Raw genomic sequence first — 18,315 nt, 5'->3', positions numbered from 1 at the left:
ATTCTCCGTCGCTTTTTGTCGAAGTAGATGTGAGAGAAGGCAAGTTGTTAAAAGATTCTGTTGAGTGAGCAGACTGAGATGAGCTTTCGGACGGGATTTGATGCAAGAAATGTGGTCTTATTGGGTCTATATCATGACTACTGGCTGACGACTGAGCGGGTGACACGCGTTGGCTTTGAATTTCGTCAGCCATTATGAATAATCTGTTGTTTTTGCCTATACTTGTTGCGAGTTTAGCATCGTCAAAATAAAGGCACACAGAGTACAAAAATACATACCACAAGGCCTAAGCTCTACTCCTTATCTTCTCATAGAAAGAACAAGCATCAATAAAAAGCAAGAAAATACAGTTAAAGGCACAGAAAGAACAATTCAGTCGAACCGTCAAAACCCGAGTTGAACTTTGGCCCTTTTCTAAAGGTCGCTTCGCTTTTGGGTCGAGGAACACACAAAACTGTATTTTAGCCGGGTAAGTCATTACTGTGACGTCATTACTAAACTACGTCATAATTTCACATTACTACTCTAGTTTATTTATTACCCTTACCCTGTTGAGTTCTATCGGAAGCTGTTCAATCTTTATGTCGGTGTCGGCGTCCATGACGCCGAAGTGACCGGTTTTTACTTATGCTATGGGCCTCTCCCCGGTCATTTCGGTGCCGTTCATGTCTGTCATGGCGAGAACGCTCCGAACTAGAACCTGGAATGCCAGTATAATACTCATGAGTCCCTCTTTGAACATGCTCTGCTCGGTCCCGAGCTTCTTGTTTCCGCCTGGCATCGACTCTTGCCTTTTGGTCGAGAAACATGTTGATACTCGTTAAAGGATCCTCGGCATTTTTTTGCCGTTCAAGATGTTTCTGCCGTTGCTGATGCTTCCATTCCGGTCGGTCCCGCTCTTTACTCGTACGCATGTCTGTCGTAGTATACCATGGTCGCAGCTCTTCTGCCGGTTGATCCAGTCGCATATTGAGCAGCTTCTTCTCTTTTCTATCCTTTTCTGTTGCTCCCTATACATTCAGCATTTTGTAGTTGTTTCAGTCAAGAACAAGAACAAACCCTTTCTTCATTCTCGAAAAAATTCACGCTTCTAGTCTCATCGAACAATGCCCGTTCAGTTGTCTGCGATTCTGCAATACGTGACTTCGCAACCTCAAACTCGTCTTCTTGTCGTCGCCGCTTTCCTCCAATTTTTACATCGTTCACGGCCTTCATAATCATCTTGTCTTCATATGTTGGTTCATTGCTGTCAGAGTTTTGTCGTCGTCGTAAGATCTCTAGTCGTTGCCTTCTGTCTTGATCTCTAAACTCTGAGTCTTCCTTCTCTTCTTTCTCTTTAGCTTCAGCTTCATCTCGTCGTACTCGCTCAATATTATCCTTATTATATACATGATATGATTTGTGATGTAATAATTTGATTGGCATCCTGAATAGATTTTAACGAGAATTGTACAAGATTGCGAAAGCAGGTGCGGCTTCAACTTTTTATAAAGGAATCAGCAACGGTGAACAGATCAGATGCCATGCAATGGAATACCAGAAATTACGTCAAATATGTGAAGGAATTAGAAAAGAATTGCGGAATGCTACATTTGAGAATATTGCGCCATCTATTGTAGCGCTTCACGGCATTGCTTGCGATGCCGACTCACAAAGTCATGTTGCTGCGCTTGTCGCACTCAAAACCTTCGCAGAATCAAAGATCAACGCGTTCAAATTCTCGATTTTGCCACCGGTATATTTAATTTTACATGTCCATGCGTATGTTTTGTCTGCATTGAGTCGAATTGAAGCAGAAGACGAAGTGGAAGCTATTATTAAAGATCTCGATCTGTCATTGATCGTGGCTGGATCAAATGTGCCTTTGAAGTTACGAGGTTTAATTAACGAGCTGATCTCTGAACTGCCTGTGCCACTGCCACTTCCTGAGTTGTCAAACTGCAAATATCTTTGTCCTCCTGGTGTCTGTAAGCATGTCAGCGACACATACGCGAATTACATAAAGCATACGGTTGCAAGTCTGTACAAGCCTACGATGTCGGAGTTTGAGGGAGAGCTTGCATCAGAATTGCATCCGGTACACTTGAAAGAACTAGCATTATCCTGGCCAGCATGTGAGCATTGGAACTCAGTAAAGTATTTGCTAGCAGTCACCAGTAACGGGTACCGGGTCGTGCCTGTCGAGATTGGCAGTAGCTATGTTGAGGAAACATGGTCTCAGGATCTTCAAACGTTTGGCAGTTTGTTATGCGAGTGGTTGACTCCGGCGTCCTCCAAGAGAACAACTTACCTCGCTCAGCATGACTTGCTGCTGCAGATCAGTGCTTTTAGGCAGGATATTTTGGTTCCCGACTTGGTTCACGCAAACTTGTTCTCGTCACACTCAGGTAATGTGACAATCAACGCCTGGGTGGGACCAGAGGACACAATCTCACCTCTACACACAGACCCACATGAAAATATTCTAATTCAAACCGTGGGATACAAATACGTCCGTCTGTATCCCCCACTCATAACTCAATCTATGTATCCTCGAGGTGACAGTTCAGGCATTGACATGGCTAATACAAGCTCTGTCGAGTTGGAAAAGGGAGTTTTTGGCCCTCTTTTTGGTGATTACGACATCAAAACTGAAGACTTCATAAGCCTGCGAAGTAGAATGTTGTCCAAACGGCAATATCGCGACAAGTTTCCGAGCTTTGGATGGGACCATGGATACGTTGAATGCATTATTGGACCAGGTGATGGTTTATTCATTCCCGTAAGTAAGTTCCGTTTAGATTAAATTTGTTTTTTAATATCAGAATAGACTGGTTGGTGGCATTATGTTAAGAGTTTAAGTGTCAGTTTCTCGGTTAGTTTCTGGTTTTAGGATAATCTGTTGGTGAACTACGTCACGATCTTCGCTGTCTAAGTTTATTTTAAAAGACAGCGCATTTGTATACTATCAAAATGTGAATAATATAAATTACAAAATATATTGAGTATTTCGATCAAATTTAACCGCAACAAAATATTCTGATAAAACATATTTCCTTTCTAGGGAGCACAAGGGAGTTGATCTCGGAATGTTCCGTTACGCGCCGCATCGTCACTCAAACTTCGACTACCACAGCAAAGTCTAAACTTTACACATCCCGACTTTTAGTTCTAGCTCCGAAACTGGGTTCTGTTCTATTCTTATTTAAAGCTTTTCTTGTTGATTTATATGTTAATTGATTGGCTATAATGTCGTTACTTGTAGTCTCTCTGTATGTATTCTCGTACCGTGTTGGTCTTCAGTCACTAACTACAGGGTCCAGTTATCTCCCAAATACCGTCAATTTCAACCTTGACGATCCTAGTTTGGTCGAACATATTTCTGCAGCTCCAATTCTATCAAGATCACCGTCAACAAGTGGAACACCATATGATATCCCAAGTCAAGCTCCAGTGGGATCAGCAACACCGGCTTTGCTTGCCCCGCAAACAGCTCAGCAGTCTCAGCAACCTTCGTCGGTGCCAACGCCTATCCCAAACTTCATTCAATCTTTAGCGTCAAGAGTGACTTCAGCTCAAAATACTCCTCCGCCATCACCACCTCCGTCGGCTGGGATAGAGGACTTTTTTTTCAAGTTTCCTCCGACTGGTGAGTCCAGTGTTGGTAGCACTACTGCTTCTACTCCGGCTATACAGTATGGAGCGAGTGAGAAAGTACCGTCGCTTGAATTTGAGCGTAATTTCAGATCAGTCTACTCCCGTTCTCTTAAACGTGGTGCTATCAACCGCACAAATTCCAGCAATCTGTCAAGTAATTTGAGCAACTTGCGCATTGAAGAGCCTGTATCTGGTGAAATCACTGCAATTTCATCGCCAACTTTACCAAATTTTGGCGTTCAGTCGCCACTTTCGGTCGTACATCCACGGTCGCGCGCAAATTCCCCGCCGCCGTCCAAACACTTGGTGGAGCGGCGAATGCCGTCTGGTCCCAACCTGCCGTCTCTCAAGGTGGGTCGTACGCCAGAGCGCCAGTCGAAACTCAGGTCGTCATTTGATGCCGGTAATATATTCAGGAGCGCGCCGTGGTCTGTCGCCAAGTTTTACAAGGGAAACGGCGGCTTGCGTAACGCAGTCACTAGGGCTGAGGCAGAGGGCACGGTCGCGAGTACGAAATGGATAGGTACACTTGGAATGCCGACTGATGCGCTTGAGGATGAAACCAAAAAGATTATCGAGAGTGCTCTGATTCGTGACTACCAGAATGCACCGGTGTTTGTGAGCGACACCACTATGGAGGGTCATTACACGCATTACTGCAAAGATATTTTGTGGCCAACATTTCACTACCAGATTCCTGACAATGCGAAGTCAAAGGCGTATGAAGACCATTCGTGGGTGCATTATCATGCCCTGAATGCTGCGTTTGCGGACACTGTTGTTGCGAATTACACTCCCGGCGATACAATCTGGGTCCACGACTACCATTTGTTGTTAGTTCCCGGTATGGTTCGTGAAAAGCTTCCACACGCTAAGATTGGTTTCTTTTTACACATTGCATTCCCGTCAAGCGAGGTCTACAGATGTCTTCCCACGCGCACATTGTTGCTTCTGGGTATGCTCGGCGCGGACGTGATTGGTTTCCAGACCAACGAGTACGCGCGGCATTTCAGACAGACGTGTCAGGTTGTGCTGGGACTGCCACCTAACCGCGACGATTCGATTGATTATGGCAAGCGTCGGGTAGAAGTCGTGGCCATGGCGATCGGGATTGATCCGCCGTCACTCAGACAAGCGAGTGAGAGTGAAGAAGTACAGAGATGGAGACGAATGCTACGCGAGCGATGGCCGGACAAGAAAATGATTGTCGGGCGGGATAAACTTGATCAGTTTAGGGTATGGATTTTATGACACGCAGATGCAAGAGCTGACAAGACAGGGTGTGAGGCAAAAGATGTTGGGATACGAGCGATTCTTAAAGGATCATCCTGAATATAGAGATCAGGCAATTTTTATTCAAGTGTGCTTAACAAACATTGCGTCTCAAGATCTTGAATCTGAAGTTTCTGATGTTGTGACGCGAATTAATTCGTCGACACACGTGGTGTCTGAACCGCCGGTCGTGTTCTTGCATCAAGACATCTCGTTTGAGCAGTATCTTGCGTTACTGTTTGAAGCTGACGTATTTGTTGTGACGTCGTTAAGAGAAGGCATGAACTTGACATGTCACGAGTACATTTTCTGTCAGGACGAGACTAAGAAAGGTCCGTTGATTTTATCGGAGTTCACCGGTAGCGCGACCGTGCTTGGGGACAACTGTTTGTTGGTCAATCCGTGGGACAAGCTCCAGCTCGCGGACGCGTTTTACTCCGCGCTTACGATGCCGAGCGACGAGCGAGCGAAACGATACCAGTCGCTGTACGCCGAGGTCACGACCAACACGTGCGCGCACTGGGTCCGTATGTTTTTAAACAAGCTTGAAAAGACGTGGGTAGCGCAGCATCCGGATGCAGCGGCCGCGCTGGGTGTCATTGGGCAAAGCTAGTTGGTAAATAAGTAAATTATGATGGTGGTGGTGGAAAAAGGATATTTCAAACGAGCAATCTACATGGTCGCCTGGTTTAGTGAGATAGATGAATGTAATGTCATAGCTATAGTGAGCCCAACGCCGTATATAACACCAGCAACAAAGATTAGAAAGAAGAAAAATGAAAAGCAAAACCAAAATGTTCAGGTCCGCATACCGCCAAGCTGTTGAGCTGCGGCCACAGCCGATACTCCGTTCGTGCTCTGTACCGATCCTACGGACCCAGCTGTAGACGACAAATTTCCAGCGATAGAGCTGACATCGAAAAACTCGTCTGCGTCGTCGTCTGCCTCGATCTGGTCGACCCACCGCACTCGTTTTTCCCATTTCGAGTGCTTTCTTGTCTCGGTCACGTTTCTGCGTCCAAGATTTGTGATTCCGACGCCAGATTCAAGTTCGTCGGGGCCTAATAGCGCAATTTCGTTACCGCTGGGTCTCTGGCCTGGTTGCAGCGAGTGGATGTAGGTCGAGATGTCCCGAAGCGGGATGTTTATTGTGATGTTGTAATAGTCCAGGATAGGCGCTACAGCCCATCTGTATGCAAGAATAGCTGAAATTGAGCATGCAATAAATAACACAGAAGACTATAATCTGTTAAAACTAAGAACAGAGCGAATCAGGATCTAATCATACGAATACGGCGTTCGCCGCGGTTGAAAGTGGTGACATTATGAATAGTCTTGCTTCGACCAAGTTCAACAAAATGTCGGCAACGTCTAGACTTATTACTGACAGACAACGCTTACAATATTAAGCTGCCGTGCCAAAGTAATATGAACAAACAGGGGAGAGTCTTTCTAAGTGGGGGCGGGACTCGGGAGTGATGTGCAGGCCGAGAACATGCGCCGCATCAGATTTATGCTTACTTTGACCCCGGAAATTTCATCGTGCTTATGTTGCAGGGGGGGGTTAGTGTTAGTGTCAAATGGTGTTATATAAATGATATATGGTGTAATCAATATTGTGTCGTAGTGATATAATGCTTTAAGTATGCTGTTAGTTAATGTTGAACGAATAGATTCAACAAATCGCATTTCTCCGAGGCTGTTCAGACTTCGGAAATTCAACTGTTATTATTACATAATATGAATGAATAAATTGGGCAAATAGTAAATAAATAGAATATTATTCTTTAATCGTGTTGTTATTATTGTGGAGTTGCTGTTATATGTATATATCATATACTAGTTAATTGATATATTTACTTCACATATAGATATATTCATTGTAATGTTCACTTTATAATATTACGTAAAGATATTTATAATGAGCGAAATTTTGCTTTATTTCGTCATTGATAAAACATTATCAACTTAAATTTACAGATTTTCGGTTAATCTTTCAAATCTCATTTCTTCTCAGCAAAAAAATGGCAAAGAAAAAAGATAAAAATTCAGCATCAAAAAAAGCATCAAAAGTCGAAAAAGCATTAAAATCACAGGCAAAATCTGCAGCAAAAGCAAAGAAAATTGCTAACAAACAGGCTGGTGAAGACGAATTAGACGATGTTGATATTGACGACATTCTTGAACAATATGCCCGAGAAGTGAGTATCATATTCTACTAGACAAATAAGTACTAATTGGAAAATAGCAAGCAAATTTTATCGCTGTTAAAGTTGAGAAATGTTCGCGACCAAGCAAAAGATTGAACGCTACTTTGATTCCAAGTCCAGCATTTCATGGAAGGAAAGAGTTGTTCTTGTTTGGTGGGGAAAGCGTGAATTCGACAGGACTATCGGAATTCTACAATGATCTGTTTGCGTATAACGTGGACACCGACGTCTGGCGTAAGATCACGTCTCCAAATTCACCTCTGCCTCGAAGTGGCCATGCAATGTGTCTTCACCCTACAACAGGTGTCATTTTAATGTTTGGAGGCGAGTTCTCATCACCAAAACAAAACACGTTCTATCATTACGGAGATACCTGGCTGCTGGATGGAGACACTCGGGAATGGACAAAGTTGGAACTGAAAAAAGGTCCATCTGCTAGATCAGGACACAGACTGACGAGTTGGAAAAATTACATTCTTTTGCACGGAGGATTTAGAGATCTGGCTGCGTCGACTACGTACCTTAACGATCTGTGGGCATTTGACGTCACGACTTACAAATGGACGCAACTCGAACTTCCTACCAGCGCAATGAAGCCAGACGCACGGTCCGGCCACTCATTCCTACCGACAGAAGACGGCGCAGTGGTGTGGGGTGGATACAGCAAGGTCAAAAACTCGCAAAAGAAAATTGTCGGAAAAGTGCACACTGACTGCTGGAATCTTAAGCTCACACCAGATTTAAGTACGGTCAGATGGGAACGAAGACGCAAGTCGGCTTGGGCTCCGTCGCCTAGAGTCGGTTGTAGTATGATGTTCCATAAAGGTCGTGGCGTGCTTTTCGGTGGTGTATACGATACCGACGAGACGGAGGAAACGCTTGAGTCTGTGTTTTATAACGATGTGTATGCTTACCAGATCGCGTCGAATAAGTGGTTTCCACTTGTACTGCGACCGCCTAGAAAGAGACCACAGACAGCTCCAGACGATAAGGTCAAGAGCAAAGGAAACGACTTGGCTGAGAATCTCGCTAGATTACTCAATGAGCCCGAGGAGGAGATGCAAGCTGAGGAAGACGACTCGAGTGACGAGAGCGAGGATGGAGACGGAAAAGTTGAGCATCCGATAACGTTGACATTACCCCACCCCAGATTTAATGCTGCAACTGCAGTGTTGCAAGATTCACTGTACATTTATGGCGGAGTCTGGGAGTCTGGGGACAAGGAGTTCACGCTTGACAGCATGTATGCCATTGATTTAGGAAAACTGGACGGTGTCAAAGTCATATGGGAGAGTTTCAATATAGAAATTGCCGATGTCGAAGATGAGAGCGACGACGACGAAGGAGACTACGATGACGATGAAGAGGACAACGAAAGTGAAGACGAGGAGATGGAGTCTAAGGATGACGCGCCAGAAGAAATTGTGATTGACGAGACTGAAGAATTGGCCGAGAGCGCGTCGGCGCTTTCAATTTCGCCTGACCCTCGACCTCATTTACCTCACCCACGGCCGTTTGAAAACCTACGCGCCTTCTATGCACGAACTGGCAACTTATTCACGGAATGGGCCATTTCAAACAACAAGGACATTACGAAACGAGGCAAGGATCTCAAGCGCGACGCATTCGATCTCTGTGAAGACCGGTGGTGGGAACGGTATGAGGAGATCCGAGCGCTCGAAGACCAGTACGAAGAAGCTGGGGGGATTGGAGAGATTGTGGAACGAGAGGTCAAGACAGGAAAGTCACGTAGATAGTTGTAAGATATTATTGTATATATTTATCATTGATCGTTATTTTTCAGAGTTCGGTGAATCTGAACCAGTTGTGTCCTCAAAATGTTTAGTATATTCTGATTCTTGTCCCTGGGCTGCATGCATCAATTCGTAAAACTAGGCGATTTAGTAAATAAGCATTTAACATAAGCAGATTCATACTTGAATGATTTGCTGATCCGACATTTTTTCGAGCTTTTGAACGTCCAGTTTGGCATCTCGCCATTTATCGCCTTCAATCTGTTCGGCGTATTGCTGCCAGTTCGTAAGAAACCCAATGATATAAAGCGGGTTCTCCTCGTTACGGTGAAGTCTGAACTCGCGCTTGACGAATTCGTCACCAAGAGTACGATGTTCGAACGAGAGTTTTCGATGAGCTCTTAGTAAGCGTCGGTAAAGTGGGAGCGGGGGAAGAACATTAAGTTGAGGAATATTATGCGATGGAGGCTTTCTTGACAGTTTTGCCAGAGTTAAACGTGTTGGCCTCATTGTGTGATGTAGGTGGTTGGTAGTGGCGGAGAATGAACTAAGGCATATCGAGCGCGGAGACGGAAAGACCCGGGCCTGGCGGAGAGATGCGGACAGCCAAATACAAGGCCGGGTAACTCTCACACCTGCTGTAGTTACAGTCTTAAGAGGTTACTTGTTCAGATGGAAATGCGAGTGGAGTCATTGCACATGCAATAAGTTGTCCGCAGTTGTCAGTTTGATAGTCATCTATATTAGTACACAAAGCGGGACTCGTTTAGGCGTGATTTTGCCTGGAAGAACGTTATACATATCGAGATTCATAGTCACTCAATGTTTCTTTGTTCTTTGATCTGCTATTACTTTATTGCTATATTATTGCTTATTCTAATTAACAAACTACTAATCAACAATCATTTCACCTTTTGCAATAGATAAGATACGGTGATAAAACAAAATACAATGTGACCCTAAACAAGACTATGAGACTCGGCGCCATGCGGCTCAGCTCGGCAACGCTGTATATAGTTTATACGTGCATTAGCGTACGAGTAACGTACATTGATTGACTCATGTGGCTTTAAATCTTAGATTATCTATGGTCATGTCATCCAGAGAGAGTTTACCGTGATTTGTTTGTACTTTGTTTATATTGTTTAGTTGGAGATTATCATTTGATGGTTTAATAAATACTTAAAAAGATTTGAACTGTAATGAATACGCCTTCCACAGGTTTCAGTGTGATATATTGCCCATCTTTGTCAAATGTCCAAGTGAAGGAGTATTCCAAGCAATTAGCTTTATGATTATTGATGAGTACATTTCACACAAGAACGACTGTCAGATGTTATCATTCAACAGTGATCTGGCTATTCGAACAGCAGCGTCATTTACATTACACCCACTCGTCATTATATTCTATAGAGTCCCCCTAACCAGCACGTACCTACTGCACCCAACAATTATAGACTAACTAGCAAACTCCATGTACAGTGCTCATTAATATAATTTATTATTGTAAAATGACGTAGATATTCACGTCACATGAAAGGGGTCTTGGCTCGATTGTAACATTTAAACTTTAAACTTAGCAGTTTAACCGTTTTCAGTTTAGCGTCACCAATAATTTCCTATTTGGTCCACTCCGCCAACAAAATCGTTGATTTTGAGTCCTCGGCCTTCACCAACTTCATTGCTTCCCAGTAGGTTCTGGTGTACCAATTGCCCACAACATAGCGCAATATTAGTGCTGTTATGATGCTTAATGTCAAGGGTACATGCAAACACATTTATAGCCAACGTGGATTGAAACTGGTGATTTGATTCCCCATCGGGGAATGGCGTGGCAATCAAGATATCATCCCCACGACGCGGTCTTGTCGCCTCGGTCATGGCTACACGCTGAAATCCGCGTTTGGCAAAAACTACATAAATTGTCAACTTTCCTTTATCCGTTTCTTATCACATCATTATCACGCCTTTTCACCTCCCCCGCCCACACTGATATAATCAAATCAACCACACTCTACTAGATAACCAAATTGGCTCCTCTTATCGTACGTCCTCAATACTATTCAAAATTATGGGCCACAAGAAAAAAATTGATACCGTCCAAGTCGCACTTGAGACTCCTGCATATCAACAGTCTTATCAATCCGTCGCAGGTGCGAGCTTTATATGTTTGAAATATTCATTGCTAACATATGGTAGAAAATTATAAAGTCGATTTTGTCAATGGATTGTCGGAGGCAGAAGCTAAGGCCAGGCTGAACCAGTACGGCCAAAACAAACTCGACGGCGACAGCGGTGTCTCTCTCATTAAAGTCTTGCTACGGCAATGCACCAATGCTATGGGTCTTGTTTTAGTTTTGGCAATGGCGCTCTCTTATGGAGTCAACGATTACGTCGAAGGTGGCGTCATTACTGCTGTCATTGTTCTCAACATCACGGTTGGTGTTTTCCAGGAATACCGCGCTGAGCAGACAATCGATACTCTCCGTTCGCTTTCGTCCCCAACCGCCGCTGTCCTTCGCGACGGTGTCGTCACTCATATTCCGTCGCTTGACGTCGTACCTGGTGATGTTGTGGTAGTTAAGACCGGAGATGTCGTGCCAGCTGATCTACGTCTGATTGAAACTATGAACTTTGAGACTGACGAAGCCTTGTTGACTGGTGAATCTCTCCCGGTTCTCAAAGAGCACGAGCTCGTGTTCCCTGAAGACGTTGGCGTTGGAGATCGTATTAATCTTGCATATTCGTCATCTACTGTGACCAAAGGCCGTGCTCGGGGAATTGCAATCTCGACCGCCATGGCCACCGAAATCGGCCGCATTGCCGCGTCTCTGTCTGGCAAGAAACGTAAGGCAGGCCGGTCAATGAACGCAAAGAAGTATGGACCTATGGCTCCAGTCAAAGGTCTAACTTTCCGCATCTGGGACGGCTTCCTCACGTTTCTTGGTTTGAACATTGGAACTCCGTTACAGCAAAAGCTGTCCATACTTGCATACTCGCTCCTGGTTTTTGCTTGTATTCTCGCTCTGATTGTGTTTGGTGTCAACAACTTCAATGCATCCCATGAAGTCGCCATTTACGCTATTTCTCTTGGTATCGCCGTAATTCCGGAGTCGCTTATCGCTGTGCTGACGATTACGATGGCTGTCTCCATGCGTCGAATGGCTAAGAAGAAAGTTATCGTCCGCAAGCTCGACGCTCTAGAAGCGCTAGGCGGTGTGTCTAACATTTGCTCGGACAAGACAGGCACCCTCACCCAAGGCAAGATGTTGACTCGCAAAGCCTGGCTTCCTGGTGTTGGGGTGTACTCTTTGACCGATTCTCGCTCGTCAATTGACCCAACATCAGGAATTGTCACTTTTGAATCTTACTCGCCGACTGACGAAGACGAGTTGTCTCCAGTCTCAGTGTCTGCGACCGTTCAGACTTATGTGTCTGAAGCAGGTTTAGACGAGGACAAGTCGATTGAGGTGAATGTTGAGAATGCACTACCTCCGGTCACATCTGAACTTGCAACGTTTCTCGAAGCAGGTGCGCTCTGCAACATTTCAGACATCCGCTATGATAGCCAGAAGAAAGAATGGATTGCGTCTGGCGATCCCACTGAAGTATGCTTTTTTAATAAGTCAATATACGTATTCTAACAGTACCAGATTGCCATTCAAGTCTTTTCTCACCGGTTTTCGTACGGTAAACCCAATCTGATGAGCCAAGGATGGACACAGCTTGCAGAATATCCTTTCGACTCTGACGTCAAACGCATGAGTGTCATTTTCGAGGGCCCGTCGCCTGGGAAATATGAGCGCGGTGTTGTCTCAATTTTCACTAAAGGCGCTGTCGAGCGCGTTTTAGACCTTTGCACTAGTCTTGGAAATGGTGAATATCACGAAGCCATGACCGACGCTAAGAAAGAAGACATCATGGAGACCGTGTCAGAGTTTGCGTCCCAGGGTCTTCGTGTGCTTGCCATTGCACGAAGAGTCGAAGTGCATCCTAAAGCTTCCTATCTTGATTTTGGTCGTGAGCATGTGGAGAAGGACCTCACGTTGCTAGGACTTGTCGGCTTATATGACCCGCCTAGATTAGAGACTAAAGATGCAGTCGCAGAGTGCAAAGCTGCCGGAATCAAAGTGCACATGCTTACTGGTGATCATCCGGGCACAGCTGAAGCCATTGCGCGCGACGTTGGAATTATTCCCCGCGACCTGTCAATGTTGTCGGCCGAAGCTGCTCGCAGCCTAGTCATGACTGCCGCACAGTTTGATCAGTTGACCGACGACGAGGTTGACAAGTTGCAGGTGTTGCCGCGTGTCATTGCCCGCTGCGCGCCGAACACAAAAGTTCGCATGATTGAAGCACTTCATCGTCGACGCGCTTATGCAGCCATGACCGGTGACGGTGTCAACGACTCTCCTTCGCTCAAGATGTCTGACGTCGGTATCGCAATGGGCATGGCCGGTTCCGATGTTGCGAAAGCCGCGTCGGATTTGGTGTTGACTGACGACAACTTCTCATCCATTGTTGCGGCAATTGAAGAGGGCCGCCGGATGTTTGATAACATACAAAAGTTCATCTTGCACTTGTTGATTGCGAACGTGGCCGAAGTCTTGCTGCTTGTAGTCGGACTTGCGTTTAAAGACAACAATAAGTTTTCAGTCTTTCCTCTTGCGCCATTGCAAATTCTGTGGGTCAACATGGTGACATCGCCTGGCCCTGCTTTTGGGCTGTCGCTTGAGCCGGCAGTGCCTGAAGTCATGAACCGGCCACCGCAAAACCCCCGCAAAGGTATTTTTACTTGGGAAGTACTTGTCGACACGTTCGTGTACGGTGTCATCATGGGAGTGCTTTTGTTGGCAAACTTCTGCATTATCATCTATGGCACCGGCGACGGAAACCTTGGCCATGACTGTAACCAAGGATATAACGACTCATGCGAAGCCGTGTTTCGTGCTCGGTCGGTCATGTTCGGACAGATCATCTGGTTGATTCTCATTACCGCGTGGGAACTCAAATCGCTTCGAAACTCCATGTTCAGGCTCGATCCGGCAGACAAATCGCGGTTCACTTTCTTCAAAGACATGTATCAAAACAAAGTTTTGTTTTGGTCGGTCGTGATCTTTTTACTCTCGGTCTTCCCAATAGTCCACATCCCACGATTGAACGACGACGTGTTCATGATGAAACCGATTACGTGGGAATGGTCGCTTTTGGCCGAAGTCACAGTCATCTATGTGGCCGGAATCGAGTTGTGGAAAATGCTGAAGCGGCGTAAAGGATGGTTTGCTGTGCCGCCGATCGAGAATTCGTTGATTGAGAGCGCGCCGACCGTGTAGACTTAAGTTTCGGTAAATTGGATAATTTTAGTTTATTATACATAAAATGTCTTTGAGTTGCTTTGTTTCTATAACGATATAGATCTTTGTGAAATATTTTTTCAAGAATGATAATCATACCAAACAAAACGTTGCCTTTATCATACCGAGTTATTAGCAAGCAGGTCGTAAATCTTTGTAGACTTTGAGCTTGCTTATTTGTACTACATCAGATGGTACTTACTGTAGAGTCTTAATTGTGGCTACAGCAGGTTGTGATACAGAGCGATTTGAAATTAGCAGTAGCCCTTTTCACAAACAGTGCAAACCGACCAGACTAGAATGTTTATACTCAATTTTCGGAAAGTACAATTCGTTTTGTGGAGGCCTGTCGCTATGCTTTTGACACAGCTCACACCAGTTTTTAATTTAGTCCTACACTGTTGAAAAACAAATATTTCCGTCTGCGATGAAGTGGAGCTGATCAGAGTACAGTACGGCTGCGATAGAAAGTACGGAGGTCAGCTAAAAAAATTTACACGTTCAAGAGATTCGTAACGGTTATTTGGCAAAACGAGTGATCTATATAATAAAGAGTTTTAAATAAAGCATTACGATATTACAAAATAAACTGCATCATGCAGTCTATGCGAGAATCTCCATCACACGTTTCGTACCGGCCAGGACTTTCTCCTCCATGAGTCTTCCAGCGACAAGCTGCAAGTTCACTGGAAGGCCATCCATTGTTTCCGAGTTGTACACACCCCAGTTCGTTTCATCCCAGTCGTTTCTAGGCACGTACGCAGCCTGCTCCTCGTTGAGCGAGTCGACAGCCTTGTCGACCGTGGAGACCGGAAACACTGTGGTTGAGTAGTCGAGTCCGTTCCACACACGAGTATACCCAACCCAGTTGGTCTTGTTGCACGGCACCGCGGTGTGCGGACATCCGGGCGCGAGGATGAAGTCGATGACCTCGCCGGTCGAGGTCAGCTTGCCGGACTTGTTCCATTGCTCGAGGTACTTTGTCTGGAATTCGCGTTTGAGCACAAGCTGGTGCCAGTATTCTGGGATCGAGATACCGGGACCACGGTTGACCATGGCCTCGACGTACGGCATGAACGGCTCTCCCTTCTTGCCGACGTCGTGCTTGACGTCGTACCCGCCGTCCGCGATGTAAAATGCGTTCAGAATCGGGACGAGTTCGGCATGGAGATCGGGTTGTGACCATTCGACGACCTCATGTCCGGCAGCGCGGAGCTTTTCAACTGCTTCGTTCAAAGTGCGCTCGACAGGTGGGTGCACACGCACCACGCCGTCATCACGCATGACACCAAAAATGAGTTTTTTCTTTTTCATGATGGTGTCATATTCGTCCTGGCGCCAGGGGATGGGAATACACTTTGGGTCCTCGAGCCATGGCTGATTGTCGATCACGGTCTTGGTGATGGATAGTAAAGAGTTGAGGGTTCGGGTCATTGGACCGATGACGGATGGAACGTGTTCCTGGCCGTCGAGAGTAACCGGCACGTTATGATACGGGATTCTCCAAGCCTTATATGTCAGTGGTGTCACGTTTGATAAAATCAAAGACTTACACTTGGTCGTAAACCGTAGCCGCCGTTCATGACCTGCGGGATACGAACACTTCCACCCAGGTCAGTTCCCCATCCCATGATGCTTCCCTTCAAAGCCAGCAGTGCACCTTCACCACCGGTACTTCCACCCGGTGTAAAATCCCGCCGTCGCGGGTTCACCGTCAGACCCCAGAGCGGATTGTTGGTCTCGCACCACATGATTGACTGCGGCAAGTTAGACTTCGCAATTACGACCGCGCCCTCTCGCTCAAAAATGGTCACGAGTAAAGCTTCCTGAGACTTGTCTGTGACTGGGTTGTTTGCGCGACCAACGTAGCCGAGAGTGGTGTCAACACCGTACACGTTGAACTGGTCCTTCAAGGTCAATGGAACACCGTGGTATTTGCCAATTGGTTTGCCTTCTTTTGCAAAGTACTTGTCCAACATTTTCGCACGTTCCAAAGCTTGTTCAAACACGACCTCCGAAAATGCGTTTGTCTGTATCGTCAGTCTTGTCCAGCTCTCCACAACTCACACTGACCAGCTGGTGAGCAACAGTAGCACGTTTAATGTACGCCGAGATAACCTCGGTAGCAGAGTAAGTCCCGGCAGCAATTTTAGCTGCAAGTTCATCAACATCGTCAATCTCAGTGATTTCCTTGTCCTTTGCGGTTAACAGTGAGTCGGCGCCGCCAGAACTGATAAAGTCAAAGATGTTGAGCTGGTCGGCTGGAGGAAGCTCGGCTTCGGATAACTTGTAAGGCTCGAGCAATTTCTCGCGGTCTGCACGTTTTTGAGCAACGATTTCTTGCCAGGTAGACATTTTTGTTTGGTGGATGAATAATTGTGTGGGTGAGAGTAGGAAGTCAAAGTTCAGAGGGTTTGTTCGAACGGGTCAGACTTCGACGTCAGAAGTTCCTTTGTACTTTGTTCAGATCTTATACAGTAACTAGAACTGCTATTTACTATGAAACTTGTTTTAATTGCAACAACGCATAGTATTATGCTTTCTTTGGTGTGTTTACAATAGATTTTGACGGTATGGAAAGAGTTCAGGTAGTTCTTTGTGACTCATTATAAAAGAAAGCAATTGATATAAAAATACCGCCATTGTAAAGCTCAGATCAAGCACATTCTAGTATATTTTAATTTAAACAAAAAAAAGCTTGGAGTAGAAACATAATCTAGTTTAAAGTACACGTTTAGCTGACCCGGAATAAGGACGATAAGAAATCGACGGGAAGTTTAAATTGGGCTTATCGATTGACCGAGTTGAAATGACCCGACCCGAGAATTCAAACTTGACGAGACTCAATTGAAAGAACAAAAGACATTTGCAATGGGCAAAAAGCGTATGTTTATTTGTGTAGAGCGTATTCATAGTGTAATTGACTTGAAATAGGCGTTCAGGTTTGCTACGGTGTGGATATTGATGCTGTTGCTGGTTGGCTGGGATCTTATGGAGGAGAAGATTCATCAAATGATATTTCAAGAGGTTAGTCATTGTGTAATGCGGGAATGGGGATGTAATGCTAAGGAGTAAGGTCTTTGGGCTGGTACTATTGGTGTGCGCAGATTGCTCACAATGTTTGACAAGTATGGCATCAAGGCGACTTGGTTCATTCCTGGTCATTCACTTGAGACCTTTCCTGAAGAATGTGCCATGATTCGTGACGGTGGACATGAAATGTGTGTTGATTCGATTGTGATGTAGTAATCTGAGCTGACATGACAGTGGTCTTCACGGATACTCCCATGAGAACCCGGCTGACATGACGATCGAGCAGCAAGCCGACGTACTCGACAAGACGTACAAGTTACTGACTCAGTTCTGCGGTAAGCCTCCAAAGGGAAGCGTTGCGCCATGGTGGGAGACGTCGAAAGAAGGCGCAGAGTTACTGCTCAAGTATGGAATCGAGTACGATCATTCGCTCAGTCATCACGATTGCCAGCCTTATTGGCTTCGAACTGGTGATACTTGGACTAAGATTGATTACACTAAGAAGGCAGAGGAGTGGATGAAGCCGCTTATTTATGGCCAGGATACTGGACTCGTTGAGATTCCTGGTAACTGGTACATTGACGACTTGCCTCCTATGGTAAATACATATGGGCTGCGCATATAGACACGACTAATGAGTATAGATGTTTATCAAGGCTGCTCCTAACTCTCACGGATACGTCAATCCTCGTGATATCGAGGATATCTGGAAGGATCACTTTGAATACTTTTACCGCGAGTACGACGAATTCATTTTCCCTATGACCATTCACCCCGACGTGTCTGGCCGACCGCACGTATTGCTCATGCATGAGCGGTAAGTTCTTTTAATGCGGTATACGATTAGTGCTAATAAGCAGACTCATTGAGTTCATTAACAGCCATGAAGGTGTTGAGTGGTGCACTATGGGAGACATGTCCGACACTTTTAAGGCCAACAACACTCCCCCTGAAGGTGCCTTGATGCCTGCTGCACCTGGTGCTGTTCTTAAGGAGTAGAGATATTATCTAATAAAAATTACTCCGGTGACTTGTACACAGTAGTAAAATATTACG

The 18,315-nt window shown here is 45.4% G+C and overlaps 9 protein-coding genes across 9 annotated transcripts; 5 read left to right on the top strand and 4 right to left on the bottom strand.

Annotated features, from left to right (window-relative positions):
- Nucleotides 1-488: 488 nt before the first annotated feature.
- V1512DRAFT_257820 (uncharacterized protein) lies at nucleotides 489-1,621 on the bottom strand. Its single transcript, XM_066915310.1, has 2 exons — nucleotides 1,060-1,621; nucleotides 489-1,010 (listed from the first exon to the last, which is right to left on the bottom strand). The coding sequence occupies exons 1-2, from the start codon at nucleotides 1,423-1,425 to the stop codon at nucleotides 573-575; spliced, it is 804 nt and encodes a 267-aa protein (XP_066773488.1). The 5' UTR covers nucleotides 1,426-1,621; the 3' UTR covers nucleotides 489-572.
- V1512DRAFT_289267 (uncharacterized protein) lies at nucleotides 1,372-3,003 on the top strand. Its single transcript, XM_066918170.1, has 2 exons — nucleotides 1,372-2,761; nucleotides 2,810-3,003. The coding sequence occupies exons 1-2, from the start codon at nucleotides 1,529-1,531 to the stop codon at nucleotides 2,870-2,872; spliced, it is 1,296 nt and encodes a 431-aa protein (XP_066773487.1). The 5' UTR covers nucleotides 1,372-1,528; the 3' UTR covers nucleotides 2,873-3,003.
- Nucleotides 3,004-3,147: 144 nt separating this feature from the next.
- Nucleotides 3,148-5,636, top strand: V1512DRAFT_257816 (glycosyltransferase family 20-domain-containing protein). Its single transcript, XM_066915309.1, has 3 exons — nucleotides 3,148-3,251; nucleotides 3,303-4,872; nucleotides 4,916-5,636. The coding sequence occupies exons 1-3, from the start codon at nucleotides 3,229-3,231 to the stop codon at nucleotides 5,519-5,521; spliced, it is 2,199 nt and encodes a 732-aa protein (XP_066773486.1). The 5' UTR covers nucleotides 3,148-3,228; the 3' UTR covers nucleotides 5,522-5,636.
- Nucleotides 5,598-6,459, bottom strand: V1512DRAFT_273968 (uncharacterized protein). The gene is made up of 2 exons (XM_066917753.1): nucleotides 6,197-6,459; nucleotides 5,598-6,147 (listed from the first exon to the last, which is right to left on the bottom strand). The coding sequence occupies exons 1-2, from the start codon at nucleotides 6,230-6,232 to the stop codon at nucleotides 5,707-5,709; spliced, it is 477 nt and encodes a 158-aa protein (XP_066773485.1). The 5' UTR covers nucleotides 6,233-6,459; the 3' UTR covers nucleotides 5,598-5,706.
- A 319-nt stretch (nucleotides 6,460-6,778) lies between these two features.
- Nucleotides 6,779-8,955, top strand: V1512DRAFT_220170 (uncharacterized protein). Its single transcript, XM_066913679.1, has 3 exons — nucleotides 6,779-7,004; nucleotides 7,047-7,109; nucleotides 7,157-8,955. Exons 1-3 carry the CDS (start codon nucleotides 6,933-6,935, stop codon nucleotides 8,873-8,875), a joined length of 1,854 nt encoding a protein of 617 aa, XP_066773484.1. The 5' UTR covers nucleotides 6,779-6,932; the 3' UTR covers nucleotides 8,876-8,955.
- V1512DRAFT_289263 (uncharacterized protein) lies at nucleotides 8,821-9,426 on the bottom strand. The gene is made up of 2 exons (XM_066918169.1): nucleotides 9,056-9,426; nucleotides 8,821-9,010 (listed from the first exon to the last, which is right to left on the bottom strand). Exons 1-2 carry the CDS (start codon nucleotides 9,380-9,382, stop codon nucleotides 8,912-8,914), a joined length of 426 nt encoding a protein of 141 aa, XP_066773483.1. The 5' UTR covers nucleotides 9,383-9,426; the 3' UTR covers nucleotides 8,821-8,911.
- Nucleotides 9,427-10,538: 1,112 nt separating this feature from the next.
- V1512DRAFT_257811 (uncharacterized protein) lies at nucleotides 10,539-14,327 on the top strand. The gene is made up of 3 exons (XM_066915308.1): nucleotides 10,539-11,025; nucleotides 11,072-12,480; nucleotides 12,526-14,327. Exons 1-3 carry the CDS (start codon nucleotides 10,944-10,946, stop codon nucleotides 14,203-14,205), a joined length of 3,171 nt encoding a protein of 1,056 aa, XP_066773482.1. The 5' UTR covers nucleotides 10,539-10,943; the 3' UTR covers nucleotides 14,206-14,327.
- Nucleotides 14,328-14,734: 407 nt separating this feature from the next.
- On the bottom strand, nucleotides 14,735-16,780 carry V1512DRAFT_257808 (amidase signature domain-containing protein). The gene is made up of 3 exons (XM_066915307.1): nucleotides 16,300-16,780; nucleotides 15,780-16,256; nucleotides 14,735-15,735 (listed from the first exon to the last, which is right to left on the bottom strand). Exons 1-3 carry the CDS (start codon nucleotides 16,579-16,581, stop codon nucleotides 14,830-14,832), a joined length of 1,665 nt encoding a protein of 554 aa, XP_066773481.1. The 5' UTR covers nucleotides 16,582-16,780; the 3' UTR covers nucleotides 14,735-14,829.
- A 56-nt stretch (nucleotides 16,781-16,836) lies between these two features.
- Nucleotides 16,837-18,308, top strand: V1512DRAFT_257806 (uncharacterized protein). The gene is made up of 7 exons (XM_066915306.1): nucleotides 16,837-16,929; nucleotides 16,980-17,110; nucleotides 17,161-17,253; nucleotides 17,303-17,447; nucleotides 17,494-17,857; nucleotides 17,904-18,076; nucleotides 18,120-18,308. The coding sequence occupies exons 2-7, from the start codon at nucleotides 17,098-17,100 to the stop codon at nucleotides 18,256-18,258; spliced, it is 927 nt and encodes a 308-aa protein (XP_066773480.1). The 5' UTR covers nucleotides 16,837-16,929; nucleotides 16,980-17,097; the 3' UTR covers nucleotides 18,259-18,308.
- The last annotated feature ends 7 nt before the right edge of the window (nucleotides 18,309-18,315 follow it).

This window comes from Lipomyces arxii, assembly GCF_038497795.1.
Source record: "Lipomyces arxii strain Phaff 12-163 unplaced genomic scaffold V1512scaffold_2, whole genome shotgun sequence".
NCBI lineage: Eukaryota > Fungi > Ascomycota > Lipomycetes > Lipomycetales > Lipomycetaceae > Lipomyces > Lipomyces arxii.
The sequence above is the reverse complement of the archived record's forward strand: the minus strand, read 5'-3'. Positions and strand labels throughout refer to the sequence as shown.

What these genes read in the sequence shown, in the direction of transcription:
- V1512DRAFT_257820 (XM_066915310.1), bottom strand. Translation starts at nt 1,425, where the DNA reads ATGCCAATCAAATTATTACATCACAAATCATATCATGTATATAATAAG. An exon ending in TTTTCGAGAATGAAGAAAGG is followed by an intron (nt 1,011 to 1,059) that starts GTTTGTTCTTGT and finishes CTGAATGTATAG; the next exon opens with GGAGCAACAGAAAAGGATAG.
- V1512DRAFT_289267 (XM_066918170.1), top strand. Translation starts at nt 1,529, where the DNA reads ATGGAATACCAGAAATTACGTCAAATATGTGAAGGAATTAGAAAAGAA. An exon ending in GTGATGGTTTATTCATTCCC is followed by an intron (nt 2,762 to 2,809) that starts GTAAGTAAGTTC and finishes ATATCAGAATAG; the next exon opens with ACTGGTTGGTGGCATTATGT.
- V1512DRAFT_257816 (XM_066915309.1), top strand. Translation starts at nt 3,229, where the DNA reads ATGTCGTTACTTGTAGTCTCTCT. An exon ending in TCGTTACTTGTAGTCTCTCT is followed by an intron (nt 3,252 to 3,302) that starts GTATGTATTCTC and finishes TACAGGGTCCAG; the next exon opens with TTATCTCCCAAATACCGTCA. An exon ending in ATAAACTTGATCAGTTTAGG is followed by an intron (nt 4,873 to 4,915) that starts GTATGGATTTTA and finishes CTGACAAGACAG; the next exon opens with GGTGTGAGGCAAAAGATGTT.
- V1512DRAFT_273968 (XM_066917753.1), bottom strand. Translation starts at nt 6,232, where the DNA reads ATGTCACCACTTTCAACCGCGGCGAACGCCGTATTC. An exon ending in CCGCGGCGAACGCCGTATTC is followed by an intron (nt 6,148 to 6,196) that starts GTATGATTAGAT and finishes AACAGATTATAG; the next exon opens with TCTTCTGTGTTATTTATTGC.
- V1512DRAFT_220170 (XM_066913679.1), top strand. Translation starts at nt 6,933, where the DNA reads ATGGCAAAGAAAAAAGATAAAAATTCAGCATCAAAAAAAGCATCAAAA. An exon ending in AAAAAGCATTAAAATCACAG is followed by an intron (nt 7,005 to 7,046) that starts GCAAAATCTGCA and finishes GCTAACAAACAG; the next exon opens with GCTGGTGAAGACGAATTAGA. An exon ending in TTGAACAATATGCCCGAGAA is followed by an intron (nt 7,110 to 7,156) that starts GTGAGTATCATA and finishes ATTGGAAAATAG; the next exon opens with CAAGCAAATTTTATCGCTGT.
- V1512DRAFT_289263 (XM_066918169.1), bottom strand. Translation starts at nt 9,382, where the DNA reads ATGAGGCCAACACGTTTAACTCTGGCAAAACTGTCAAGAAAGCCTCCA. An exon ending in CGGATCAGCAAATCATTCAA is followed by an intron (nt 9,011 to 9,055) that starts GTATGAATCTGC and finishes TAAATCGCCTAG; the next exon opens with TTTTACGAATTGATGCATGC.
- V1512DRAFT_257811 (XM_066915308.1), top strand. Translation starts at nt 10,944, where the DNA reads ATGGGCCACAAGAAAAAAATTGATACCGTCCAAGTCGCACTTGAGACT. An exon ending in GTCTTATCAATCCGTCGCAG is followed by an intron (nt 11,026 to 11,071) that starts GTGCGAGCTTTA and finishes AACATATGGTAG; the next exon opens with AAAATTATAAAGTCGATTTT. An exon ending in CGTCTGGCGATCCCACTGAA is followed by an intron (nt 12,481 to 12,525) that starts GTATGCTTTTTT and finishes TAACAGTACCAG; the next exon opens with ATTGCCATTCAAGTCTTTTC.
- V1512DRAFT_257808 (XM_066915307.1), bottom strand. Translation starts at nt 16,581, where the DNA reads ATGTCTACCTGGCAAGAAATCGTTGCTCAAAAACGTGCAGACCGCGAG. An exon ending in CTACTGTTGCTCACCAGCTG is followed by an intron (nt 16,257 to 16,299) that starts GTCAGTGTGAGT and finishes CTGACGATACAG; the next exon opens with ACAAACGCATTTTCGGAGGT. An exon ending in GCTACGGTTTACGACCAAGT is followed by an intron (nt 15,736 to 15,779) that starts GTAAGTCTTTGA and finishes CTGACATATAAG; the next exon opens with GCTTGGAGAATCCCGTATCA.
- V1512DRAFT_257806 (XM_066915306.1), top strand. An exon ending in ATCAAATGATATTTCAAGAG is followed by an intron (nt 17,254 to 17,302) that starts GTTAGTCATTGT and finishes CTAAGGAGTAAG; the next exon opens with GTCTTTGGGCTGGTACTATT. An exon ending in GTATTGCTCATGCATGAGCG is followed by an intron (nt 18,077 to 18,119) that starts GTAAGTTCTTTT and finishes GCTAATAAGCAG; the next exon opens with ACTCATTGAGTTCATTAACA.